Source organism: Bos indicus x Bos taurus, chromosome 13 (assembly GCF_003369695.1).
Source record: "Bos indicus x Bos taurus breed Angus x Brahman F1 hybrid chromosome 13, Bos_hybrid_MaternalHap_v2.0, whole genome shotgun sequence".
Taxonomy (NCBI): domain Eukaryota; kingdom Metazoa; phylum Chordata; class Mammalia; order Artiodactyla; family Bovidae; genus Bos; species Bos indicus x Bos taurus.
This window is the reverse complement of record NC_040088.1, coordinates 15777494-15794335: the sequence shown is the minus strand read 5'-3', so window position 1 is coordinate 15794335 and position 16842 is coordinate 15777494. Positions and strand designations below refer to the sequence as shown.

Genomic DNA, 16842 nt, shown 5'->3' with positions numbered 1-16842 from the left:
CTGGAACTGCCCAGACCAGAATTGAGTTCCCTGGTGGCTCAGTGGTAAAGGATCTGCCTGCAGTGCAGCAGCTACAGGAAATTCGGGTTCTATCCCTGGATCAGGAAGATGCCCTGGAGGAGGAAATGGCAACCTGCTCCAGTATTCTTGTCTAGAGAATCCCATGGACAGAGGAGCCTGGTGGACTACGGTCCCTACGGGTAGCAAAGAGTCTGACATGACTGAAGCGACTTAGCATACACACACACTTAATTAGCTAAGTAAGCTTGGGCAAATTAGTTTTCTTTTGAATCAGCTGATAATAGCACCTAAGTTATTGGATTGTTGTGGAAATGAACTGGGGTGAGACATTTAATGACTCTGCATAGTGCCTCACACGTGAAAAATGTTCAATAAATGCTTGTATTATGATGGCTGTGAACCCATTTTAGTGTTTATGTGTATGCAGCTCCCACCTGGAGGACTGGAAATATTTTTATCTATTGCTTGCCTGGAGATATGAAATAATTGGGCCATTTAAAAAAACTGAGAAAAGAGAAGTGAGGTGAGAGAGATGGAGTTGGGAGATCAACAGGGATTCAAGAAGAGGCAGCGGCGCAGGGCGTTTGGGGAGAGAGGGGAATTGGGAGCAAAGCGAATACCTTGGAGAGTTCCCGGGCGGCAGGGCTCTGCGGGGGCAGAAGGGAGGGAGATCAGATTCTTGGGTCTGCAGAGGGAGGTGCTTCGAGAATTCTGGAAGCAAAATTAGTGAAGAACGGGGACCTGGTACAGCTGAAGTCTGATGTGTTCATGAATGCAATGGGGATGTTCAGAGTCGTGCTTCTGGACCAACAGTGTCCTTGCCTTGAGTCCCGGAGATCAAGTACGGCAGGTGTGTGGGTGGGGAGGGGCGTGGCAAGATGCCTGTAACAGGGAGCTGACCGAGGAGGGAGGCAGAGGAATGCGCACACAGGCAAGGTCTCTGCGGCTTTGGTGGAGAGACCTTGCAGACCCACGTCCTCTCCACATCGGATGAGTTAGTTCTCCCTGCCTTGGAGGAAATCTAGTACATAAATATCTGCTCCTGCATAATGAAGTGATTCCTCTCCCGCCCCCACACTTCAGAAAGACTATGCATTTTTCCAGAGGATTAGCTGTAGCTTATTTTGTACATCGGCTTCCCTGGTTTCTTTTTATTTGTTTGCTTATTCACGTCGTCTTTATTCTTTTCCAACAGTTGTAGTTTCACAGCAAAACGGAGGGAAGGTACAGAGATTTTCCATACCCGCCCCTCCACCTCGGGCCCACATGTTATTATCAACAACAGGTACCACAGTGGTACATGTGTTACCATTGAGGATCTTACACTAATAACGTCATATTCATCCAAAGACCATAGTTTCCATTAGGGTTCTCTCTTGTGTTGTACCTTCTATGGGTTTGGACAAATGTATATAATGACACGTATCCATCCTTAAGGTATCATTTGGAGTATTTTCAGTGCCCCGCCCCAAATCCTCTGTGCTCTGCCTCTTCAAGCCTTCCCCCTCCCCAACTCCTGGTAACTAACAACCCATCATTTTACTATCTCCAATTTTTTTTTTCCAGAATGTCATATAGTTAGAATCATATAGTATGTAGCCTTTCGCTTTCACTTAGTAATATGCATTTAAACATGATAGCTTATTTCTTTTTAGCACTGCATAATATTCCATTGTCTGCATGTCTCACAGTTTACCACTTACCTATGGAGGGACATCTTGGTTACTTCCCAGTTTCGGTGATGATGAATAAAGCTTCTATAAGTGTCTGTATTCAGGTTTCTGTGTGGATATGGTTTTCAACTCCTTTGGGTAGATACCAAGGAGTGAGATTGTTGGGTTGTACGTTAAGAGTATGTTTAGTTTTATAAGAAACCTCTGAAAGTAGCTATATTATTTTGCATTCCCACCAGCAATGGATAACAGTTGTTTATATGTGTGAGGGTCTATTTCTGAGCTTATATACTGTCCCATTGATCTATTTATTATTTCACCAATACCATACCGCTTTGATTACTATAGCTTTATACTAAGTCTTGAAGTCCGTTAGTATCAGTCCTCCAACTTCATTTCACTCCTCAAGTATCTTTTTTTAAGTTTTTAAAAAGTTTATTTATTTTTAATTGGAGGATAATTGCTTTACAATATTATGTTGGTTTCCGTCATAAATTAACATGAATCAGCCATAGGTATACATGTGTCCCTTTCCTCTTGATATTGTGTTTACTATTCTGGGTCTTTGGCCTCTCCATATAAACAATAGAATCATAAAGTGTTCATAAAGTGATTTGCTGTATTTTTGATTGGGATTGTATTGATTCTATAGCTCAAACTGGGAAGAACTGACTTGTTGATAGTATGAGGTCTCCCTATCCATGAAAATAGAATATCTCTCCTTTTATTGAATTTTCTTTGGTTTCATCTGAGTTTTGTAGTTTTCCTCACATAGATCTTGTTCTTATTTTGTTAAATTTCCCTGGTCACTTTAGTTTTATTTTCTTTAGAAGAAGACCAGAACTTTTATTTGTTCATTCTCTCAATGAATATTTATTGACCTTTTACTCTAGGTGCTGGATATTGCAGATAAAAAGTCAGGCAAGATTTTCCCACAAGGATCTTATAGTCTGAAGGGTCTGAAATAATTTTCCTGGCACCCTCCTAATGCTAAATACAAGTTACATATTTCCAAATGCATTTGGATAGTTGACATGGGTCTTGGTCAACAACTGCCCAGCTCAGCCATGTGCCCTGGGCTTAGGGTTTCTAGAAGGGAGAAGATTAGAGCTTCCTGTCAGTGCATTCTTGGCACTCTTGTCCTCATGATCATTCGGGTAACAGAGATGCTAAGAGAGAAACAGGCTTCTTTGTTTAGGCCAAGGGATGAAGATTTTGAGGCAGAAAGGTCTCTGGGCCAGCCTGGGAGCATTGATTGGAGGACAAAGCATGAAATAACCCAAGAGAGATGCTCTGGCCAGTTCTGAGGCTTGGTTAGATGCCAGGCAGGCTCCCCTGACTCCTGTGACCATCACATACTGACCAGGAACCTATGTCACGGTGGCTAGAAAGTTTGTGGTTCCTACTTCTCCGTTCCTCCAGAGTTGATAGTCTAGAAAAGACACAGATTCATATACAACTACATTATGGTGTTAAGGGTTCTTGTGGAGGGACCTGAGAAAACACCTGAGAAGGGTATCTGGCCCAGCCTGGGGTGACTTCATGGAGGAAGCGATGTGTAAGCTGAGACATTTACACAGACGCCTGGTTAAGGTTTAACTCTGGTGGTCCAGTGGCTACGACTCTGTGCTCCCAGTGCAGGGGACCCAGGTTCGATCCCTGGTCATGGATCCATGCCCACCCCCCACCCCACATGCCACAGCTGAAAGTCTGCATGCAACTATAATGATCCCACACACTGCTATGAAGATCAAAGATCCCATGCGATGCAGCCAAATAAATAAATAATAAAAAGGAAGAATTAACCAGGTAAAGTGAAGGCAGAGAAAGAGGGAATAGCGCATGAGAAGGCCCACAGATGCAAGAGAGGGGCAGAGTGGTGCCTGGGTGGTCCTGAAGGGTCCATGGTGGCAGGGATGGATGATTCCAAGAAAGGTGGGCAGGAACCAGATCACTTAGGGTCCAAGTGGCCAGTGGCCTCCTCCTTCCTCCCGTTTCCATTAAGTAAGGATTGAATACCTACTGTGTACTGTCCTCAGCACGTGGGTACAGCAGTGAACTGGACAGATGCTGTACTGACCTCTCAGAACTCCCAGGCTGGTAGGGAAATGAGTTTATAGCGTGATGCTCCAGGCCAGCATAGACCCCTTTGCTCTCCTTTTAAAATGGAGATATTGAGACTTCCCTGGTAGTCCAGTGTTTAAGAATCCGCCTTGCAATGCAGGGCACAGAGATTTGATTCCTGGTGGGAGGACTAAGATCTCACATGTCACAAGGCAGCTAAGCTCAAGAGCTGCAGTGAAGACCCAGCACAGCCAAAAAAAAAAAAAAATTAAACAGAAAATCGAGGTAGCATTCACATGCTACAAAATTCCCTCTTTAAAGTGTGCAGTTTGTGGTCTTTATTGCACTCACATTCAAGGTTGTATAACATTCAAGGTTGTATAACAATTACCACTATCTATTTATAGTTCCAGAGAAGTTTCATCAAAAGGACACCCTGTACTCATAAGCAGTCATTCCTCATTCCCTGCTCCCTTTAGCTCCTAACAACCACTAATCTACTTTCTGTCTTTATGGGTTTACCTATTCTGGACACTTCCTATAAATGGAATCACACAATATGTGATCTTTCTTTACTGGCCTCTTTCACTTAGCATGATGTTTTCAAGAAACATCCGTGGGGTAGCCCGTGTCAGCACTTCCTTCCTCTTTGTGGCTACATAATATTCCATGGTATGAGTACACCACATTTTATCCATTTCTCCACTGATGAACATTTGGCTTGTTTCCACTTTGGGGCTATTGTAAATAATGTAAATAAACATCGAGATACTAGTTTTTGTGTGGACATATATGTTCGTTCCTCTTGGGTCTATAGCTAAGAGTGGAATCGCTGGGTTATATGGTAAACCTTTATTTATATTTGGAGAAACTGCCAGTTTTCCCACAGCAGCTGCCTCGTTTTACATTCCCACCAGCAGTGTACGAGGGTTCCACTTCCTCACATCCTCACCAACACTGGTTATTGTCCGGCCTTCTCCTCTCCTCACATGGGCCCTGGAGGGGGGCTTCCCGGGGAAGAACAAGGGCTGGCTCCTGGGCCCTGGGCCTGGGACTGTGACTTTGAAGGAAACCCAGGTCTTCCTTGCCCATCCTTCACCTTGGCTGAGTCATGGCCTGGGATCCTGGGGTGAACTTCCTGCCACTGGGATGGGAGGCACCAGCCCCTGCAGAAGCCACCATTAGACTTGACTCCACCCCCGGCCCAAGGCGGCTGGGCTCCCCTGGAAGCAGCTATTTCTGGCTCTTTCTGCTCCGAGGAGGAGCAGTGGTGGGTGGAAAGGTTGAAGTTGCTCAGTGGAGCGACTGGGGAAGCACAGTGCGCTGAGGACCCAGGACAACCTTGACTTGGGAGGAGAGGAAAGAGACTGCTTCCTGAGAGTGCTGGCCCTTCAAGCAGGGTCAGAGCAGCACGCTGGGCCCCCTGCAGCCCTGCCAGCACCCTGGGGGGTGGGACACAGAGGGGGAAGGGGGACCCAAGGATCCGGTTTGACCAGACTGCAGGTGCTGGATCCCATGAGACTGAGCAAAGCAGACCTGGGACGTGAGGAAGGAAAGGAAGTGTGACCAGTGGGGGCATGATTTTCCGTGGAGGAGGCGCAGCCTAGTGGGTGGGGTGCAGCAGCTGGAGGCAGGCCCTGAGGATGCTTGGGGTGGGGTGCATCAAGGGAGGGGTAGGGTCTGCCAGGAATGGAGATGCAGGAGGAAGACCAACAGAGGAAGTGGTGGTGCTCAGGGTCCTCCCCGAAGTCCCCACTCCTCTGCCATGGGACCTCGGGCTAAGTGTTAACCTCCTGCCCCACAGTCCTCACCTGCAAACTGCTCTAAAGAGAAGGTTCGGGGATGACCGTTAGTGATCATCCTCTTGTTATCATGTACTGGATGCTGAACTGTTGGTAACAATCTTGACCTTTCCTCTAGCTTTCTGTCAGCTCTGTGGCTCTCTTCACGCTCATATCTGCATCCATCTGACACATTTCTTGGCTGCCCACCTTCCCTTCCCCAGGTCCTTGTTTGGCATGATTTTAGCAAAGTGGTTAAGCAGCCTTTGGAGACAGTCAGAATCTGGGAGTTAAAATCCCAGCTCTGCCATTCCTAGACACGTGCCCTTGGGCAAGTCATTTTCACGAGCTCAAGCCCGAGCCTCGGTTTTCCCACCTGTAAACTGGGGTGATAATGGCAGGCAGTTAATTGATAATAGCAGGTCATTGGTCCTCATAAGTGGATTTATGGGGTTGATAGATGTAAATGGAGGACTAATGAATTTGATAGACATAAAGCTCCTAAGATAGTGCCTGTAACACAGTCAGTGCTGAGTTATAGAAAGAACACCAAATGTGTAGGGCAGACTAAGAATGAGGACTGAGATCCAAATGTGTAGGGTAGACTGAGGACTGAGATCCGGGGCAGAAGGGTCATGATGGGCGTCTGGTACCTGGCCTGGGAGTGGGCTGCTGCTCAACTGCCAGGTCTGCTGCACCGCCACTGGAGGCTCAAGGAGGGGTATCTGCTGTTGCACGTCTGTGCAAAATCCATGCTTGTTGCTTTTCAGTCCTTGAGTCACACTCTTTGTGTTGTGTTTGCGGGACTATGCATATGTCCCCAGCGGGAGACCATGTCCCACAGTCCCATGGCCCCTGGAATGAGGAGTTGGAACAAGGAGCTCCATGGACCCCCAGAGCCATCCTCTCTCCTCTTGTTCCTTCCTACCTTTGCTCCCTCACACGATAGGTTGTTTAAAATTTTAATAAAAATTGTACATATTTACGGTGTACAACATGACGTTTATCTATCTACCTTTATATATAGAGAGAAAAACGGTCAGTACAGTTAAGCTAATTAACACATCCATCTCCTCAGTCTCTCGCTCTCTTTAGTCACCAAGTCATGTCCAGCTCTTGCGACCCCAAGGACTGTAGCCTGCCAGGCTCCTCCGTCCATGGAATTCTCCCGGCAAGAATACTGGAGTGGATGGCCACTTCCTTCTCAGTTTCCTCGTGTAGGTTACATTTTTTTGGAGATATTGGCCAGACGGTACACAGTTGCCATTATGTAGGATGACTACATCCAGAGCGCCAGTGTGCAGCGTGATGATTATAGCTAATAAGGATGCTGTCCTCAGTACTAGAAATTTACTAAGACAATAGATTTCAGGTGTTCTCACTACAATGGATATTTCTTGAGCCCCTGCTCTGAGCCAGGCTCCATTCTGGACACTGGGAACACCAGTCAGTGGGGGATCCCTGCCCTCATGGAGTCTAAAAAAACTAAACATATAACTATATAATTAATATATGCTCACTAATGACCCTGTAAGTATGGGTTGCAGTAGGCACTACTGCAAAGCAGAAATGCAAATGTCCAGGATACTGTGGGAGAGAATCATTCAGGCAACTTGACTGAGATTGGGGTGATCTTGGAAGGCCTCATGGAGGAGGTGACATTTCAGCTAGAATTGGAAGGATGAAGAGGAGCTTGCTGGCTCAAGTCATGGAAGAAAGAGGGTTCCAGGTGCAGAAAGCTCTGTGTAAAGGCCTTGAGGAGCTCACTTTTTGTCTTGCTTTAAGAAATGGAAGAAGCCAGTGTGACTGAATTGGTGAGGGATTCAGGGAGGAGGTGCGGGTGGGATAAAGTGGGGGTGGAAAGGGGCAGAAACTAGATCATGCAGCGCCTAGGAGGCAGTGGGAGGATGAGGCTTCGTTGCTGAGTGCTGGGCAGGAAAGGAAGCGAGATGGAAAGGGAGGAGGGCCTGGTGAGTGGGTGTCCCATGAACATGATTGTGGATGGAAGTCATGTGGCCAGGCGGCAGCAGCTCAGCCCCAGGGCACCCCCGGCAGATGTAGATTGTCCAAGGTCCATCCATCCAGTAGGCAGATACCTCTTGCCTTGCTGTGCCCCACTGCCCAAGACAGGAGCCACACCTGTGGTTGCACATCACTGACCAGCCCGAGGTCAGGCAGTCTGCTCGATGGGGTGGAGTGGGTCAGGTAGCAAAGAAAACACAAGCTTGTCAGCAGTGATTTCTCCCTACAAAGGCAGCCACCACCAGCTTCCTGCCGAGATGGGCCGGTTCAGCTTGCTCGCTACAGCTGGAGACAGAGGGGAGCAGATGGCCCTGCTTGGCCCAGATTCCAGCCAGATTGCCAGGGAGGTGTGGGCGGAGCAACGGGGCTGGTGCCAGGCGCAGGAATACACGAGGGGAGGGCGGGAGCCACCTCTTTACCATCTCAGTGGGGTCTCGCCTCTATGGGGGGGATGGTGGGGACATTGGCTGTGGCCTTACTTGTGGTCCTTAAACCAGCAGATGCTCAGAGCCCCCTGGAGAGAGATGGTCCTTGTCTTTTAAGACCAGGTCAGGGGCTCTTGAGAAATGCCAGATATTCATGTTTACATTTCTAGCACCCAGCACAGAGTAGGACCAAGCAGGAGCTCAGTGGTTGATGTTGTTTTTAATATAAATGATAGTAGTAGCTTTCAGGGGTTCTTGCTTAACCCTCATGGCATCCCCACAAAGGAGATGCTATTGTGATCCCCATTTTACAGATGAGAACACTGATGCCCAGAGAAGAGGAATAACTTGCCTAAAGTCACAGCTGAACAAATGCATGGGGACTCTTGGGTCATGTGGACAAACTGATGAGCAAGCCTGGTGTTTGTCGGGGCTGGGGAGGCAGGGAGCAGACCAGGGGGTGGGCGACCAGGAAGTGGTGGGCGCGTCCACCTGGAGAGGAGCACGTGCTCTTCTTGCCTTTGTCTTTTCTGAGCCCCGACCAACCCCTCAGATCCCCCTAAGCCAGCTACCTCTATTGTGCAAGGTGTTCAGAAAGCAAGAGAAGAGCCTCGAGAGTTAGGGATATAGGATGGCTAGGTCCAGTTGAGCGGGCTGCACACTGCACAACTTCAGAGCAATCCATTCCCATAGACTCTGATGAAAATAGCAAGATGGTAGCCCTGTAGGCAAGACCACACCATGCAGGACTGTGAAGACCAGGGTCAGCAAGTCTTTTCTGTAAAAAGCCAGATATTAAAAGTAAATATTTTAGGTTGTCTGGGCCATACGTCTCTGCTGTAACTAATCAACTCTGGTGTTGTGGGGTAAAAGCAGTCACAGGCAATATGTAAATGAGTGAGTGCAGATGTGTTCCAAGAAATTTTCATTTATCGGAACAGGCTGCCTGCCACATACAGCCTATGGCCATAGTTTGCTGACCCAGTGAAGGCCAAGGACGAATTCTGAACGCGACTCTTTTATGTATGATTTTATTTATTTAGGCTGTGCTGGGCCTCTGTTGCTGAGTTGTGGTGAGCAGGGCCTACCGTCTGGTTTCGGCGTGCGGGCTTCTCATCGCCGTGGCTTCTCTTGTTGAGGAACACAAGCTGTAGGGCACACCGGCTTCAGTAGTTGCGGTGCGTGGGCTCGGTAGTTGCAGTTCCTGGGCTCTGGAGCACAGGCTCAGCAGTTGTGGTGCATGGGCTCAGTTGCTCCATGGCACGGGGGATCTTCCTGGACCAGGAGTCGAAACTGCGTCCCTTGCATTGGCAGACAGATTCTTTACCACGGAGCCCCCAGGGAAGCCCTGAACTCTAGTCTAAGAGCAATGTGGAGCCAGGAGAGTTTTAAGTAGGGAGTGAGAGGAAGCAACTTTGTCTTTAACTTGTCCCTTGAGATGTCTCTCCATGTCCCCTGGGGCCTGCGGTATTTCTGCTGTCCTGGCTGTAGATCTCTGAGCCCCTCTGTCTGCAAGAAGAGACTTGGCCTGGGACTCAAGGGCCTCTGATGCTCACAGAGCAGAGGTCACTGTGTCCACGCTCCCATCATCCTCCTCCCCACATCAGCGTTTAGCCCAGCTCTGAATACTCCAGCACTGCTGGTCGCCATGCCTGGCCCCGGGGGCAGAAAAGAGCAGACTTGTGGTCAAGAGTCTGGGCTTAGAAATCAGAGAGTCTGATTTCCTCTACTGGGTCTCGTGTGGCGGTGAGCTGTACTTTCCTTTTCTCCATAGGAGGAGTGATTAGACGTGAACCCATGAAACAAAGCAGTTCTGCATCGACCCGGGTGCATAGGAGGGGCTCAGTAAAAAGACAGTGTTGATAGAGGAGTAGAGGAATCATTTTTTAACATTAAAAATTTTTTATTTATTTTTGGCTGCACTGGGTCTTCATTGCTGCGAGAGGGCTTTCTCTGGCTGCGATGAGCAGGGGCTTCCCTCTAGTTGCGGTGTGTGGGCTTCTCATTGCGGTGGCTTCTCGTTGCAGAGCACGGGCTCTAGAGTTGTGGACTCAGTGGTGGTGGCACATGAGCTTAGCTGCCCTGCGGCAGTGGAATTTTCCCAGACCAGGGACTCAAACCACGTCCCCTGCATTGGCAGGCAGATTCCTAACCATTGGACCACCAGGGAAGTCCAGAAGAATCGTTTTATTGTTGAACCCCAGAGGCAGGAAAGCCTGGCTAGGTCCTGGATGGTGGAGTCTTTGCTCCAGCGGGTTGTGTCCAGAACCAGGCTCCCAACTAAAGTACAAGTAGAACCAACAGAGGGGGACCTTGGATCATGACTGTCGACGGCTCCTTAGAGACGGAGATGACTTGTCCCACCTCTTGGGCTGAAAATAACTGCCCGACATTGGAGTAATTATATGTCTTAGGTTCCCACATCGCACAGAGAACACCCTAATAATTACTGCACACAAAGACTGCTTTAGGCAGCCGACACTTAATTTCTGCCTCAAAGAGTGTCTCCTGGACCGGAATCCTAGTTCACCAGCCACCCCCAAGGGATCTGAACCCTGGCCTAATGGGAGCAGAACCTTCCAGAACCTTCCATGATGCACAGGGACACTGTGGTCACTTCTCTTCCAAAGGCCAGCTGTCAGGCCCAGGACACCCCTGTGGCCTGTGGATAGGCTGGGCCACAGTGATTAGTGGCTTTGCCATAATGTTCTCAATATGGCCTTGAGGCTGAGACCGGTACTGTGCATCCTGGTAGGAAGTCCCTGTGGGTCGTGCTGAATACTGTAGATGTGAGCCATTCGGGTCAGCCCTACAGGGTGGTCTACTGTGCTGAAAGATGGATAAGCTGTGTCCTTGGACTGAGCTAGGAGGCCACCAAGTAAGTCAGGGTCCTGGAAGGCTTGTTGAGGATTAACTGTGTGCCAGACCTCAGCAGTGAGTGTCAGGTCACAGCAGACAGACCCAAAGCCCACCATGATTACCCAGATAGTTATGTAATTATGGTTGTGCTAAGGCTATATACAAGATGTGTAGATGCTGTGGGTGTGCATAATGGGGGAGTGGCTTCATCTGGGAAGTTTTAGCTGAGATGTAAAGGATGAGGAGTGAGACAGGGGTGTGTGTGTGTGTGTGTGTGTGTGTGTGTGTGTGTGTGTGTGTTGGAATGCATGGCTGTGGGTGGATGGATGATTGGTGGATGGGTGGATGACTGGATGGATGAATGGATGAGGGTGGGTGGATAGATGGTGGATGGGTGGATGAATAGATGGATGAATGGATGCCAGTGGGTGTATGGATGGATGGTGGATGGCTGGATGGATGCATGGATGCAGGTGGGTGATGGATGGTGGATGGGTGGATGAGTGGGTGAGGCTAGATGGATGGATGCATGCACGCATGGGTGACTGAGTTGTCCAGGTAATGGAAACAGGCAGTGCAAAAGCTCAGAAATCAAAGGAGATTTGGTGACTCTGTAGCTGACGAAAGACTATTGTGAAAGGTGTTTGAAATTTAAGAAAAAGACTGGAGAGGCGGGTAAGTTGGGAGTGCCATATACGGCTGAACGAACTCCTCTGCCCTAAGGGGGTGCCATTCTCACAGGCCACAATGTGAATGAATGGTCCCCCTGGAACTGTGCGAGATGGAGGCCTGCAGACAGGGCACACATCATGTGGACCTTCTACACCATCGTCAGGGTTTTGCACTTGTTTCCAGAGCCGTAGGGAGCCACGGAAGGGTCTGAGCAGTTGGTGATGCAGTTAATTTCCTTGTGTAATGCCCCAAAGCAGTGATGTCCAATAGAACTTTCTGTGAAGATGGGAAATGTTCTATTTGTGCACTTTCTAATATGGTTGCTGCTGCTAAGTCACCTCAGTCATGTCCGACTCTGTGTGACCCCATAGAGGGCAGCCCACTAGGCTCCTCTGTCCCTGGGATTCTCCAGGCAAGAATACTGGAATGGCTTGCCATTTCCTTCTAATATGGTAGCCACCTGTAGTTGTTGGGGGCTTTCCTGGTGGCTCAAATGGTAAAGAATCTGCCTGCAATGCGGGAGACCTGGGTTCGATCCTTAGGTTGGGAAGATCCCCTGGAGTAGGAAATGGCAACCCACTCCAGTACTCTTGCCTGGAGAATTCCATGGACAGAGGAGCCTGGCGGACTACAGTCCTTGGGGTTGCAAAAGAGTCGGACACAACTGAACAACTAACACTTTTGCTTTTGAGTCCTTAAAATGTGGCCAGAGTGACTGAGGGAAGTGAATTTTGAATTTTTACAAGTTAACGTTTGAAAAACCCCAAGAGCTCGCTGTGGCCGGTGGTTCCCTAGTGGACAGGGCAGCTCCAGAGGACCTGAGTGTAAACCATATATAAGCCCCTTGTCCCCCTGACCCCCAGCAGTGATGAAAGCATCTTGGGCAAGTGTGTGGGAGATGTCACCTCTTGCCAGGAAGTTGGGTGGAGACCTCAGCCTCCCCCTCGCAGGGACCTCTGGTCACACTCAGGCCAAGGGTGCTGCCGGGCCTGAGGTTCCTGGATCTGCGCCTAATGAAGACAGCCCCCATCCCATTGAGGTTCCGGAGACCTCATCTCCCTCCCCCGCACCCTCTGGGGTTGCCCAGCGGATATTCAGCGTGCAGAATGGATGACCTGCCCTCTACCCTTCACAGTTCACTCGAGTTTGTCCCCCCACAGCAGAGGCAAATCGGCTAGGAAACCACAGTGGCCCTGCCCCAGCGTGTGGGTGGTGGCGCGGAGACACCGCCCCCCCATGGGCATTAGGGGAGGCGCACTTCGGCTAGTGTTTTGAGGGAGCCAGACGAGGTGGTGTCTCAGATGATAAAAGTATCTGCGTGCAATGAGGGAGACCAGATCCCTGGGTCGGGAAGACCCCCCTGGAGAAGGGAATGGCTACTCACTCTAGTATTCTTGCCTGGAGAATCCCATGGACAGAGAAACCTGGTGGGCTACAGTCCATAGGGTTCCTAGGGTCCATAGGGTCCATGGACTGTAGTCCACCAGGCTTCTCTGTCCATGGGGTCTCAGAGAGTCGGACACAGCTGACTCACACTTTCAGAGTAGGTGGGCATGGGAGGGACTCCCAGGGGCCAGGGCCGGCCTGCTCCTGCACTTGCAGGACCCTGGCCTCTGTCCCTGGCTTTCTCTGCATCATGAGGGCCTCGTCCAGCTTGTGTAGCCAAATTCCTCCATTGGCTCTGCAAACAGCCATCCTGTGGTCGCCCCTTCAGCCTAGAGGTGCACTTTCTTGCTGCATGGTCCACCCTTGGGAAGCTGGATCTGGGGACAGGCTTGCGCAGGCTCTACATTCGGCTTTGGAGCCATGTGAACAGGGAAGGGTAAGATGGACCAGAAGGGAAACCATGGGCTTCATCCCACTGGCCTCAGGGACACCTCACCCTGTGGGAGTGGCCTGCCTGGAGACTGACCAGAAACGGAGGTCTGTGAAGGGTCTTGCAGGGCTGCTGGATCTTCTCATTGGATGTCGGTCTTTCATTTCCCAAACTCAGCCGCACGAAGGCAGAATCCATGTCTCTTGCTCCTTGGTGTATCTCACCACTCTACCCCACGATGGCATACAGTAGGTGCTTAATATGTGCATACTGACTTAATGAATGAACTCACTGATGCCTCCCTGTGCCGTGGTCCAAGTCTCTGAGTGGGTAGACTTGAATGTAAAGAAGTTGTATCTGTATGTGTGTGCAGACCCCCGCATCTTTCCCTTTGCACTTGGGTCCAGGATGCGAACTAAGGTTTGAGCGGGTCGGGGAGGATAGAGGCAGGAGGTTTGTAAGGAGTAAATACGACTGCTGGTGCCAGGACTGGGGGGACAGTGGGTCTTACCTGGGTCCCCCCACCCCTGCACATGCAGTGTGTGACAAGACAGTCACCTCTTCCCCTCTGTTGCAGTGCGCTACTTCCTGAAGAATAAGGTCAGCCCTGATTTGTGCAACGAAGATGGACTCACCGCCCTGCACCAGGTGAGGACCTGCTAGGACCCCTGACTCCCTGCTCCCCACCTAGACACATGCCCCATCTCCCTCCCTGCTTTTTCCTGCCCAGGACCCTCAGGGAGGAGGGGGAGGGGAGCTGCAGCTGCCACTTCTGAAAGGCTCTTGTCTGCCCTGGAGACGAGTGTGTCTGTTACAGACACGCCCACAGAGCCCCGTGCCCACGTGCATGGCGCACACACTGCCTCCGGGGACAGGGAGCCTTTGTCTGCTGCATCGTCGCTGCCTGGCAAAGTGTTTGACACACAAAGCAAGTTTGTTCAGAGCTTGACAGTGTACGAAGCACATTTGTTCACACCCACCAAGGCATCCGACCACCCTGGTGACAGCAGTGATTGACAGGGAGGTTATGGGACCTGCCTAAGGTCACACTGCTTTGGACTCTGGCCAGGAACCGTGTGCTGTCATAACACACAGCCTCTTTAGGGCAGTGAGATGGGCCCAGACCCCCGCTTTGCTGAGGAGGGGCTGCTCTGGCTGACATTTCTCATCATCTCATGCTGCAGCAGCCCCTTCCTTGGGCCCCAGCATTCAGGCATCCTGCCCTGATCCACCCTCTGTGCTGTGGCCGCAGGGATGCTCAGACCCAACATCTGCTGATGTTACTCAGAGCAGTCCCATGTCTTCGCATAACACTAAGGGTAAGGAGCACCCCAGTGCCCTGCTGAGCCGGCCATGCTGACCGCCAGGCCTTCAGCTACTTGAGTTTTCGGTCCTTTGCACACACTCTCTGCTCCCCATCGCATCTCACCCAGTGTTGAGGTGCGTGCACAGCTAGAGTCTGAGAGCTGTGCTGTTACATCCTCTGAGCGCCTCTGTCATTCCAGCCAGTGAAAGTGAAAGTGCGAGTCTTTCAGTCGCATCTGACTCTTAATTCTCCAGGCCAGAATACTGGAGTAGATAGCCGTTCCCTTCTCCAGGGGATCTTCCCAACCCAGGGATCAAACTCAGGTCTCATGCATTGCGGGCAGATTCTCTACCAGCTGAGCCACAAGTGAAGCCCAAGAATACTAGAGTGGGTAGCCTGTCCCTTCTCCAGTGGATCTTCTTGACCCAGGAATCGAACCGGGGTCTCCTGCACTGCAGGCAGATTCTTTACCAACTGAGCTATCAGGGAAGCTTTCCAGCCATTAGTGGGACCATTTAGTGTTGGTCTCTGGTTACCCAAGACTCTGCACTGCATGAGGGCAGAGCTTATCATGTCTCTTTCTCATTGGTGTATCCACTTTGTCCCCCACCATGTTGGCATAAAGTAGGTGCTCAATATGTGCCTGCTGAGTTAATGAGTGAACACACTGAACCTCCCTGTGCCCTGGCCCAAGTTTCAGAGCAGGTGGACTTGAAGGTGGCCTGGCCAGGCTCTGGAAGCCTGGGCTGGCGAGACCTTCTCCATCTCCCTCTGAGGGCGGGAAAGGTAGCCACTGCTCTACCCATAAGCCCCGGGGGCAAGTCCCCACCCTCAGCCATTGGCTTGGGAGCTCCCTGTGTGCCCTCTTGGCTTCTCTTCTGTCTCGTGGGGCTTCATGCATCCACAGGGTCTAGCTGTGTGACCTTGGGCAAGTTGCTTAAGCTGTCTGTGCCTCATTTTCCTCATCTGTAAAAGAGGCATAACAAGTACCCATGTCACTGGATTGTTGTGAAGATTAAATAAATATACAAAACCCTATAGGCATCATCTGACACTGGGTAAATATTACATATTATTATTATGGAGGGACTTCCCTGGTGGCTCAGATGGTAAAGAATCTGCCTGCGATGAGGGAGACCCAGGTTCAATCCCTGGGTTGGGAAGATCCCCTGGAGAAGGAAATGGCAGTCCACTCCATTATTCTTGCCCAGAGAATTCCATGGACAGAGGAGCCTGGTGGGCTGCAGTCCATGGGGTCACAAAGAGTCAGATACGATTGAATGAATTTCATTCATGATTATGAAAATGTGTCATATGTTCACTTCTTAACAAAACCACTTCACATATGTGAAGCGTGGGTTGATCATCACAAGAACTCTTTGAAATACTATTATCCCCGTTTTACAGCTCAGGAAACTGAGGTTCAGGGCAGCACTGTCCAATACAACCTTTATGATGATGACATGTTCTGTGTATGGACACTGTCCAGCTCCGTAGCTTCTAGCCCTAGATGGCTACGGAGCCCTGAAAATGTTTTCCTGAGGATTCACTGAGGCAATGCATGGCCAAAAGTTAGCAAAGTGCATGGCCCTAGTAGCTCCTCAAAAAGCATTAACTCCTATTATTGGCAATGTGACCTGTTACTATTACTGCTATTCTGGGGCTGTTGTTATTGTTGTCATTGTCATCATCACTACTGCTCCAGGACAACGAAGGAGCACAGTGACAAGAGCTTCCTATGGATTTTCTGCTTTTGGCAACAGGGAGCCTTCAGAGGTTTTGTAAACGGAGAGCAGTATGGCTGGGTTAACAAGGAAGCTCTCTCTGGCTGAGGGTGTGTGAAAGGGGAGTGACAGGGAGAAAGAGAGAGATGATGAAGCCTCGGCCAGGGCAGTGGGGATGGGGACAGCAGTCAGGAGACGCGATCCACAGCCGGTGATGGATTGAACGTGGGAAGTGAGGGGGCGGGAGGAGTCATCGGTGCCAGGTGCTATGGCCCACCTTGGGGAATGTGGGCGAGGACGCTGCCCCCCTCCACCACGTACCAGCCCCCACTGCACTCCTGCACCCAGGTCCCAACCCAGCCTGTGCTCAGGTCGAGTTTCCCAGCTGCAGACTGGCCCAGCCCCTGGGCATCTTTCTCACACGACTGCAATTCTATGTGCGTAATCGCTCCACCTGTCCACCGCCCTGCCTGTCTTAT

The 16842-nt window shown here is 50.3% G+C and overlaps 1 protein-coding gene across 3 annotated transcripts in view; it reads left to right on the top strand.

Moving 5' to 3' along the window:
* PPP1R16B (protein phosphatase 1 regulatory subunit 16B) overlaps nucleotides 1–16842 on the top strand; it is a 107475-nt gene that overhangs the window by 70031 nt on the left and 20602 nt on the right. For all 3 annotated transcript variants that reach the window (XM_027558547.1, XM_027558546.1, XM_027558548.1), the window contains exon 3: nucleotides 13911–13981. In XM_027558547.1, the coding sequence (XP_027414348.1) occupies nucleotides 13911–13981 (71 nt within the window). The remainder of the gene's footprint in view (nucleotides 1–13910; nucleotides 13982–16842) is intronic.